Source organism: Cryptomeria japonica, chromosome 7 (genome assembly GCF_030272615.1).
Source record: "Cryptomeria japonica chromosome 7, Sugi_1.0, whole genome shotgun sequence".
In the NCBI taxonomy this organism is placed as follows: Eukaryota; Viridiplantae; Streptophyta; class Pinopsida; order Cupressales; family Cupressaceae; genus Cryptomeria; species Cryptomeria japonica.
In genome coordinates, this window is record NC_081411.1 from 133,561,866 (window position 1) to 133,573,599 (window position 11,734).

At 37.3% G+C, this 11,734-nt stretch overlaps 2 protein-coding genes across 2 annotated transcripts; both read right to left on the bottom strand.

The window, feature by feature from the left end:
• Window positions 1–2,681: 2,681 nt before the first annotated feature.
• LOC131856520 (disease resistance protein Roq1-like) lies at window positions 2,682–5,089 on the bottom strand. The gene is made up of 3 exons (XM_059208341.1): window positions 3,944–5,089; window positions 3,585–3,845; window positions 2,682–3,479 (listed from the first exon to the last, which is right to left on the bottom strand). The coding sequence occupies exons 1-3, from the start codon at window positions 5,087–5,089 to the stop codon at window positions 2,682–2,684; spliced, it is 2,205 nt and encodes a 734-aa protein (XP_059064324.1).
• Window positions 5,090–5,386: 297 nt separating this feature from the next.
• Window positions 5,387–5,887, bottom strand: LOC131856521 (probable 2' cyclic ADP-D-ribose synthase BdTIR). Its single transcript, XM_059208342.1, has one exon. The coding sequence runs from the start codon at window positions 5,885–5,887 to the stop codon at window positions 5,387–5,389; it is 501 nt and encodes a 166-aa protein (XP_059064325.1).
• Between the last annotated feature and the right edge of the window lie 5,847 nt (window positions 5,888–11,734).

Sequence of the window (11,734 nt, forward strand, 5' to 3'; positions counted from 1 at the left end):
CCAGGACCGTGGCGCTCGGAGTGCAACACGGTCCTTGCAACTTTTTTCGAAATTTGCAGGGATGAAAGGTATGATGATTTTAAAGCTAATCTGAAAAAATTGAGTGATTTTACGATTTGTAGATAGGCCAAATTAAAGTTGCAATCTCGAAATTGAACCCTACCAAGATTGTCGAAAAATGCAAAATTTAAATTTTGAAAAAGAGAGGGAAACTGAAATTTTGAATTTTATGATTTTAGAGGGAATGCCAAAAGCAATGCAAATTTTGAAATTCAAAAGTTGACTCAATTTCACGCAAAATTCAATTTTGAAAGCGGAAATTAAAGTTGTTGTAATTAAGCATTTAATTTCAAAAGTCACAAATTGTAAGAATTTGAATAAAGCACTGAAATTTCGAATGAATGCAAACACACTTTTCAGATTTAGGACAATAAGAACACAATTTTGACACAAAATTTCAACTTCGATGATTTTTGAATGTTTAGAAGCCTTAATCCAAGCAATCACAAGACCAACTTTGACTGTAATTTTGAAGGTGTTAAAATTGATAAAATCAGCCAAAATTCTGGATTTTAGAAGGAAAATACAGTAAGATCTCGCTCCTGAAATTTCGGAAAAAATGTCGGGGACGATGGCGCTCGGAGTGCACACGGTCCTCGCAACTTTTTTCTAAATTTTCAGGGATGACAGATATTGTAATTTTATTGCGGAATCCAAAGTTACAGCTGATTTGGAGATGTTTTGATCAGTGAAATTGTCGGACAAAGGTTGAATCAGGAGGGTTTCAAAAATTAGGGTTTTGACACTTAACCACTTAATTTTCAAAATTAAAGCACAGATATGAATTGATAATTTGTAATAGAAGGGCAGATCTGAAACAAGCATTAATAATTACAAGTTTAATTACTTAAAAAGAAAATTTAGGGTTTTTATGCAATTAACCTCTAAAATTTTGCCAAAGATCAAACATGGAAATGTAATCAAGGAATCCAATTTTCAGATCTAACTATGAATAATCAGAAAGGATGTTCACGTCGGGTTCACCAAAATGTAAAGCGGAAAATCGCGATCGAACCCTAGTTGCCCTCCCCTCTTCCAACTCCGAGGAGAGAGAAGGGAGATTCACTAGGGTTGATGGTTTTCACTTAGGGGAGAGACTTTACATTCAAAAGAGGGGTTGAAACCCACAAGATCCAATCCCACGCAATGCAAGATTGGATGCTAAATGCGTTTCAAGGGTTAAGACAGCAAGGCTACCCTCTTTTGTAAAGAATGTGCATAGAAGAATTAAGCTAGGAATGCATAGAAAGTGACAAAGATTCGCTTATAAACTGAGATAGGGATATAGGATGAAGCTGCGGACCTGGAATTAGCAGTAAAATGTTGATACGACACTGTCCTGCAAATTTGAGCAAAAGTTGTCGGGATGATGGCGCCCGGTGCCACGGTCCTCCGAAAAATCTGCGAAACGAAGGGGGATCTGTTCGTCTCTGCACAAGGATTCCAGATCTTCAATTTCAGCCGCGTACCTGCAACCTACACACAGAAAAGCGAAGACGATTGGGGGGTTAGGGATTAGGGGTTTGCCTTTAGGTCAAACCCTAGTTTTGGAATTAACCAAGAAATGAGCAAGTGCTGTAAATGTAAATGACTGTAAAACAAGTACTAATACCTTGTTCTAAGGATGTTTGTATCCTTATGTGCGAAGGTATAGATGTTGTATGTTGTTGTAGTATGTTGTATGTGATCTCCTCTTCAATGGTTGAATCCTTGACTTGAATGCAACACTTAGCCTTGAATGGAGACTTGAAATGATCAATTGCTTGAAGGAATGCTTGAATGCTTGAATGCTTGAGTATAATTTCCATGCCTTTTCCATCATATCGAATGAAAGAGGAAAATGTAGTTTATATACTTGTCATTTAGGGCTGATAGACTGATTTTCCCGACCTTAGGCCGACCAGGAAAGTTAATTTCCAATTTGCAAACAAAAAGACCCGAGACCCCTTAGGAGACCGGGCCCGAAATAGGACCCAGGGACCAGGGCGCTGGCGCCCTGGTCCTTCAGGACCAGGGTGCTGGGCGCTCTGGTCCCACCTCCCGAGACAGCAGGGTGCAAGGAGGTTCAGGCCAGGGTGCTTGAAAAATGCAGTTTTCAGTGTCATAATCAGGTTTCGGGGTCTCCATTCAGGTTGCATGTTGCGTCACCATCGTGAAGACCGAAATGCAGTCGAAATTGCAAGTGTCGCAATTTTAGGACGCTACAAGATCATATCCAACTCTTAATAAACATTAAACATTAAACATTAAACAACATTCAACAAAAACCGAATTGAAAGGCAGAGTACCCCTATTTTTCATACTATGGTTATATCAAAGACATTTTTTATTGCAGCTTACAGAAAAAAATAAAGTTTCCCTATATATGAAATTTGCTGCACCTCTAAAACAATTCAATGTCTCTAACGAAGGAGACCATGCACATCATGCATTATTTGATGGGAATAACAGTGTCCCAAATCGAATGCTAATTAAAACTGAAATAAAAGCAAACTTCAGATGCAAACTAAAAATAGGTTAACTAAAATCTACGCATGTGGATGACATGCTTTATTCTCTATGATATAACTAAATTAATCCATACGATGACTGAATTTAAAAAAGCTAACTGAAGTTAATTTTCATGCCAACGGTTGCACTCTAGAAGTAGAAGGTGCGTCCATCAATGGCATGTCAGAACTGAGATATGAAGCATCAGTTGTCCTTACTTGGAAGCTATGATGCTCTGAATATATCTTAGCACCTGTCATTTTTATGTCATGTAGAAGCAAGCGTCCAATGGAATTGGGATAAGATTGGATCCGCTCGCATTTGAAAAATTGAATCTCCTTCAACGAGGGAAGATTCTCGAGGATAGAAAAGGGTATCATGCTCAACGAAGAACTCCCTACTTGCAATTCCTGCAAGCTTGTCAGTTGGGCGATATTCTCAGGGAATACTTCTAATTTGGTACCAAGCAAATTGAGCTTCACCAACGACCCTTGTAGGGTTGTCTGAGTAGGCAACCGGCGTAAGTTCTTACAGTTTTCGAAGTTGAGCTCCTCAATGGTCTTAATTTCCCCAAATATATCTTCTTGAATTATCAGGTTCCTGCAATTTCTCACGTCAAGAGTTTTCAGTTGTATCAACAGACCGAAGGACGCCGGTAGTGAAGATAAATGTTGGGAACCAGAAAGGTCTAAATGTTGCAGATTTGTCAATTGCCCAAAACAATCGGGCAAGGATGTCAGGCCTTCACATTTCCTTAGTTTCAAATATACCAAACTCTTTAGTTGGCAGAACTGTTTTGGCAATTTTTTGAGACTAAGATTCTTATCCAATGTTATCTTCTCCAAACACTCAAGCGATTCTATCCCTGGTGGCATTGCTGCGAATTGCCTGCATTTTACAACATTGAGCTCTCTTAACTGTGCGGGAAACTGCAGTTTGAAGAACATACTATATTAGTGTTGCTCTGTAACGCGAATCAAATCTCAAACAATTAACATGGATCAATGGCAATGAAAAAGGCTTTTAGGAGGTACCTCGAAAGTAGGACTAGGATCCCACAGCCTTTTGAGTTTCCCTTCCACCAATTCCAACACTCGTAAGTTCTTCATCTCAACAAAAGGAATGCTCTTTCTGGGGCAATTTTTCCACCGAAACCATATCAGATCTATTAATTGCTCACTCATTTTAGCATTAGAAAGATCACCATCTACATCAAGCAGTTCTATTTTCAGTTTTCCTCTTTCATAGCGCCCAGGATAGGTAGGCTTCGTCATTACCCTGCATTTTGTATGTTCCTGTATGCAGGAAATATGATTAACGCTTGAAAGCTAGAGCGAATAAAACCCATTTTTCCCTAACTTTTCAAATGCAAAAATCTTGAATTGGGTATTACCGGTAACACTAGTAGAATTCCAAAGAAGTTTGCAGCTTCGTTTGAACGCGACAGGCGATTAGGAAGATGGGGGGACTCGTAGAGCTGCTGCTCTGCCATATGTTTTCCCAAATTACAAAGAGATTCATGCATCTTTACCCGATCCTTTTCATCGGTTTCAATAAGTGACAGGTACTCCAGCTTTTGAAGGGCACGTACAAATCTCCATCCTGATCCAGCACAAATGCGTATGAGACGATTCCTTTCTATTCCGACGAAAAAGCAAGCAATATCTAGAAATATCTGCTTCTCCTCGTCTCCAAGGCCGCCGTAGCAGGCATGGACAATCTCAGGTACTTGAGAGATCATCTCTAGCTGGCTTTTCCAATATTCTTTGTTGTTCCTTCCATACAAATGGAGATGCTCCCCCATAGCCTTGAGAAATAAGGGGAAACCGCTACATTTTTCCAAAGCTATATCCACCAAAGCCTCAAATCCAGACATTATTTCAGATCTGGGAAAGGCGTGTGCAGAGAAGAGCATTCTAGCATCGTCCCTACTCAGGGGTTGCATTTTATACTGTAGTGTGATTCTTGAAAGATTGAGGATGGCCTTGTCACGGGATGTGACTATAACGCAGCTTTCCGCGCCCAAGGCATTATCTTTGAGGAGAAGAGCATCTAACTGCTCTCGATGATCAACGTCATCGATTACAATCAGAAATTTCAGTGATCTTTTGCGACTGAGGTAATGTACACGATCTGCAAGAATCTCTTTACCAAGACTTACATTGTTAATTTCAACTGATGAGTCATTCGTGAGGTCCTTCAAGAGCTGCCTCTGCAGGCTTGCCAGTCCATTTCGTTTAGACGCTTTGCTCACGCCAAAGATAAAACTGGATCTGTTGAATGAATATCGCTGGCCATAATATAAATTTTCCGCTAAAGTTGTTTTCCCGGAACCCGCAACTCCAACAATTCCCACAATCTTAACATATTTCTCATTCTGTTTGCTGCATTCGGACAGGAAGGCTTTGAAATTCTTGACTGCATCTTTTAGGCCTAGGAGACCGCTATCAGGAAACTCCACGCTTGCCATCCTAACATACTCCATAACTTGGCCGATAATAGCTTCCACGAGCTTTCCTTGGTCCCTAAATATTTCCATTTATAGCAGCATAAAACGGATGAGTGAGAATTTTTCTAATAATCTTACTGTTTAAAGGACATTTTAGCATGAAAAAATTACAACTTCAAAGTTTCTTTTATTTATTTTTATTTCTTCATCTTAAGGATTAAGGCACTAGGTGATTCTATAATTCCAAAGTAGAGAACAATTGAATGATATAAATGCAGATGAAGATTGTCTTGAATAAACACAAGAACCTAAACATTGTATAAAAATGGCAACAAGTGGAGTGTAAAAGATTGGTTAAAATCATACACAATAAATGCATATAATATCTTACCCACCAAACTTTTCTGAATTCAGTTCCAACCCTGAAATATTGGATGCTTGTTTAAGGGCTTGTCTCCATTGAGAGATTAGTGAGTGATCTATGATCCGAAACTCGCTGAATGCTTGTGCATAGATTCCTTTATCATCTCTCTGCTGACGAAGATCTTTAGGTCTAACGCCATAAAATACGGGAATAATTTTACGACCAGTTTCGAGCATTAGACGGAGTTCTTCTAAGCACCAGTACGATTCGGCATATCTGGGAGAGAAAATGGCAATGTAGACTGAAGAAGTTCGAATTGCTTCTATTATCGTTGGCGATAAAATCTGTCCTGCCCGAAACTCAGTATTATCAAAAAACACATTCAACCCCTTGTCACTGAGGCAAAAATCTATGGTGCTGGCAAGAGTATACTTCACGTCCGGCCCACGATGATTGATAAAAACGTGGTAAGGTCTAGTGGATGCTTCAAGGCTGCTGTTCTGAGAAGTGGAAGCCTCTTCCATAGGAACCTATGGTCTGAGCCAACTAAGCCCTAGGAAAATGACGCAACGATGAGCAGGGACTTTTCAATTGAACATATAACCAATTTACGGAACAGTAACTCTCTTTGCCTCTATTTCCACGAGTTCTCTTTAAATTATTTCTTGAGGATGTCTCCGCCGGCAACGAGGATCCGGCCAAGGAGAAAAAAACAAAAACAAAAACGATAAAAATCTTTGGCCAATGGAAAAAAGCGAGCAAAACGATACTCGCTTTGTAAGAACGCTATTTTTCTTTTTTGAATAGATTGACAGCAGAGCAGATCATTATTGGATACAGCAAGATTAAAGATTGATTCCGGCTGTTTCAGGAGTGCATTAATTGACCAATATCAAATGAGATTAACAGCAAAGCGGGTACATTGCCAGAAAATTTATATTTAAGAACATAATTTTTGTTATATAGAGAATAAATGGCAGGACGAATAATGTAGGGGACTATCTGTCGACAAACTCAAAGCATAAGTAAACCATAAATCCAACAAGTGAGGGATCCGCCGCCCTATTTTGCAAAACCACCAGATGTAATCAGTAATCCACTAGAAGCTTCTTTTACGAAATGTTTTTGGAAGATATATATTTTAATTAAATTTGTATTTATTATCTAAAGGCAATGTGTGTTAAGCTCTGTTGCCAAAAAAGGGACGGCACCCTGCCATTTCCCGTTTCAACGGAGAAACCGGTTTCAACGCCGGAGAAACGGGTTTCTTGGTGGTGCCAGCATATGAAATTTTTTTGAACTTTTTTTATGTAGATTTTTGAACTTTCTGTTTTAATATTCACTACACGTTTCTGCACAGCACATATTTTTTAACTTTCTAATATTCACAGGAGTGGGGATTTTTTGTTTTTTTTAATTCAGGTTAGAAAGTAATTTCCAGATTTACTATTTTTTTTAAAACAACCAAAAATACTTGTTCAATTTCAAACTTTTGATGATGTAATTTGATATTTTAATTATGTAATTGCAAACATTATGATATATGTATTTTTGTTTTCTAACTAAAATTCATTTTAAATTATGGAGAAGTAATTTATAATATTCTTGATCTTTATTTTGATTATATTTTGTATTTTACTTATATCTATATATATATTTGTGTGTGTGTGTGTGTGTGTGTGTGTGTGTGTGTGTGTGTGTGTGTGTTTCTTATATGCAACCTTAAAATATTGTGTTTCTTGTCGCATTGGCGTTTCCCTTTCGTATAGGTGTTAAGTGGCTATTAATTCTTGGAAACAGGGGAGCAAATATAAAAAACAACACTTTTCAAACATCAAACATCATGAATATCTGTTTCAGATTATATAATCAAAATAAACTATTACAAGATTATATTTGAGCTTCAGCTCATTCCACATAAGCACCATAGCCTGATTTACAAAACGGAGTGAAATTGTGATACTCATTTCAAACAACACTTTTCAGCTCTGAAGAGCTAGACTCCCAGGAGAGTTACTATCCCTTGCATTTCAATCCATTTATAATCATAGTGAGGTAATAAACACTGATATCTTGTTCTATAAGGTAGTTGTAAAGATATGACAACAATAAATAGCAGACAAATATCGAGAGTATAGGCTGAGAAGATTCTATTTTAAAGGATGAATTTGACGATTGTCAAATGTTTAGTAGAAAAATTAATGTCTACTAACACCCTACTTAATTTCGACCACGTATGCTTCAACATTTATCATTTCCAACATTGTCTTTGAAGATTCTCTTTCACAAATTCTTTTGCCAACTGATCTTTAATCTTCAATCTCTCAAGATCAAAAATATGTGAGAACAACAAAAAATTGCTCCTTTTACTGAAAATTTAACATTGCATCACTTACTTCTGTGACTTCTTGCCTCACAGCTTTGACAACTCTAACAACACTTCAAAATGATCTTTTGACAGCTTCCTATTACAACAACTGACCTTTCTTTAACATGATGACTGCAAGCACCAATCTCAATTCTCGCAATCTTTTTTCTAACAGTTGCGGCTATATCAAACTTTGATAACTTCTTTAACAAATGGTAGAGATCCTCTTGATCTTCCCTAAAATGATCTTCAACCAATCGCTGACTAGCAATATTTCAGCAGCATCTATTTCGTCTATGCAATGATCTGCAAGCTTTATGGCTTTATAATTTTTTCACAATCTGCTGTCTATATCGGCTTTTTCTCTTCAACTTTCTTTGTTTCTCTCAAACATTGGCACCACAGGTTCTCATTGCAAGGAGTGACTTCTTATGATCTTCCTTTCTTTTCATTTGGCGACCAAAATGATAGCAACTGGAAACTTTTGAAATGCTACGATTTCCTTTATATTTGACTATGTTTCGAATGGTTTTCAGCAATGGTTTGTGCTATGGGTTGTGGCAATTTTTTTATTAAGCTCTTTTCCTTAAGTGATGATAGTAATTCTTGATGCCTACTGTATTTTCCTTGTCAACCCATGATCCTTCCAATCATTAGTAGCATCCTCTACCATCAATTCCTCCTTTGCTAGGACATGTCCTTTTCTATGAACACTTCACCAATTTCTTTTGGCTCTCCAAGATCTATAGAAGCATCAACCATTAGCTCTGATACAAATTATTGGATATAGAGAAACAAACATATAAACAACAATCAAATAAAACATCATGAATGTTTTGTTTTAGATTGTATAATCAAAATACACTGTTACAGGTTTATATTTGAGCTTCAACTTGTTCCACATTAACACCATAGACTGATTCATCAAACAACATACTCAGATTGTGTTACTCACTTGAAACAACACTTTTAAGCTCTATAGAGCTGGACTCCCAAAGGGGTAACTATCCCTTTCATCACATTTCATTTATAGTCATAGTGAGCCAATAAACATTGGTGTCTTGTTCTAGACGGTAGTTGTGAATATAAGGTGACAAGAAATAACAGAGAAATATCTAGAGTGTTGATTGGGAAGCTTCTGGTTTAAAGGATGACGATTGTCAGCTGTTTTTGTGAAATGCCTACTAATAAAGAGTCAATAAGTTTGATTTCAAAATAGCCTAAAGGAGTTGATCCATCACTAGGAGGCCATAAAAAGCCCAATAGAATAAAGAGGAAGCTTCCTAAAAAGGGATTTAGTAAAGTCTTTCTAGCTAAATTGAAAAATTGACCAAGAAAAGGAAAAGACCCAAGAAAACTAAAGTTGAAATTCCAAAAGTTAGGAATCAATCCTCCACTTAAGTTCTTTCAGATCTTCTTTGTGAAACAAAAACATCTAAGTGAGGATATCCTTCAAGAATTGAAGGGATCTAAGGCATACAAAGATCCTATGGAGGAGGCCCATTCTATCCAAATAGAGAACTTGCACTTGCGAGGGTTGGTGTAGAATCTACAAAACACATCTCCACCACCCCCTCCCTCCAATTTTCCTCTCATTTCATCTTCTGGTTGTGCTTCTCCCATCCTTAGGCACCTTAATTTATCACTTGAGCCTCCTATTATCTTGGAATAATCCCTCAATCATTCGTTTGTTTCTCTAGATCATGGAATAGCTTCAAACTTTGAGTCCATGCTTAACAAGTATACGGAAGATGAAGAAGACTCAGAGAATGTTATGGAAACTCCCCTTGCTACTTTATTCTCCTAGTTGAAGGAAAAACTAAAATTGGGTATCAAGCAACTTTATGACTCCAATCCAAAACCTGACTTTGGTATTTCATCTCCCAAGAGAGGCCGAAAATCACTCAATGAACATAGATCTTTGGAGGGAGAAGCTGATGGTCAAATTAAAATCACAGATATCTTGAAAGTAAGGAAGGGAAGCACCCTTCCTAAACAAAAATGAAAATCTTATTTTGGAACGTCAAGGGCATCAATGCCTCTAACAAGCAACTCTTAATCAAAAGGAGACTTCTTTTGATTAATGTAAATATTATTATGTTACAGGAAACCAAGATTGATTCTCAACAAGCAGTTACCTTTGCCAATAATTTCAGATACCACAACTTGAAATCAGTTCAAGAAAAAGGTGTCTAGTGGTCTCCTCATATTATGGAAGCCAATAGTGCTAAAATTTGAAAGGCTTGCCTTAGACAAACATTGTCTACTGGTAACAACTAACATCCTCACTTTCAACTTTTCCTTCCTCTAAATCAATGTCTATGGTCCAGTGTCTTCTAATCTGAAATGAACTTTGTGGTTGGACTTGGATGTCATCATTGCTCAATTCCAAAAAGAAAATATATCTTTTGGAGGGGACTTCAGTGCCATCAGAAGTCTGGTAGACAAGAGAGGAGGTATTCTTAGACTTGGAAGATCTCAACAAGATTTCAATGACTAGATTGATCAAAATGGGCTGCTTGAGGTGGAATCTAGAGAAAGTAACTGTACTTGGAACAATAGAAGACTAGGGTTTAGTAATATTGTGGAGAATATTGACAGATTCTTCTAGCTGGGTGACTTCTCCACTTTTCCTTTCTCTCTTGACTATGAAGTCCTCCCATGCTCATATTCAGACCATTACCCATTGCAATTAAATTTTTCAAGATTCTTTCTCCTTGGCTAAACCTTCTTTCAGATTTGCAAATATGTGGATGAAGGATCCTAACTTTTAATCTCTCATTGAGATTTGGTGGAAAGAAGGTAATTTTGAGGGGACCAATATCCAAGATGAAATACATTAAGAGGAAGCTTCTTTAATGGAATGTTGAATATTTCAAAGACAACTTTGCATCTAAAAGGCACATAGAATCCCAACTGGAGGAGATGAATGAAAAAAATCATCCAACATGGTTTAACCAAACAAAATTTCTTAGAGAGAAAGAGTTGTTAGCTGACTTTGAAGATATATTATCCAAAGAGGAGTGCTTTTGGAAACAAAAGTCAAGGGAAAATTGGCTACAAGCTGGAGATAAGAATACAAAATTCTTTCATAATGTCACCAAGCATAGAAGGTCCATCAACAGGATTGACAAGATTCAGATTTTAGGTAGCCAGATTATAGAGGATCCCTAGCTCATTCGGTCAAAATTTTCTCAGCTTTACTCCAATCTTCTTAATAATGAGGAAGGCTCCAACCTCAAGGATCAAAATAAATTTCCTTTTTCCATCCCTAAAGTCATGACAAGTGATCAAAATCAGAGGCTCAATGAAATTTTTATTCTGGAAGAGGTTTCATTGGCTTTAAGTCAGCTTCCACCTAACAAATCCCCAAGCCCGAATGGCTTTCCTACTAGTTTTTTAGAGAAATGCTGGCATATATTGGGGGAAAAACTAGTAGAGGCTCTTGAATCAGCCAGGAGATCAGGTCATATCCTAAAGGAAATCAATAATACTTTAGTTACTCTCATACCTAAAAAAGAGAAATGGGTTAGGTTGGTAGACTTTAGACCAATTTTCCTTCGTAATACAAACTATTAAATTCTTTCCAAAGTGCTTACTAATAGGCTCCAACCCCTTATGGCAACATAATCTCTAAAGAGAAGATAAGATTCGTGCCAAGCAGATCAATCCTAGATGGGGTCATCGTTGCTCAAGAGGCAATCCATACACATCAAAATACCAACAAACCAGGGATGATAATTAAGCTGGATATTACTAAGGCATATGATAATATGGACTGGAGATTTCTCTACAAAAATATGCAAGCATTTGGCTTTAATATGCAGTGGATAAACTAGATTTTTTTATGTATTTCTACACTGAGGTTCTCTATCGTCATAAATGGAAATTCAAAAGGATAATTTTTATCCTCCAAAGACATCAGACAAAGGGACTCCCTATCCCCATTTTTATTCATAATTATGGTAGAAGCCTTGGACGGGATTGTAAAAAATATGCATGG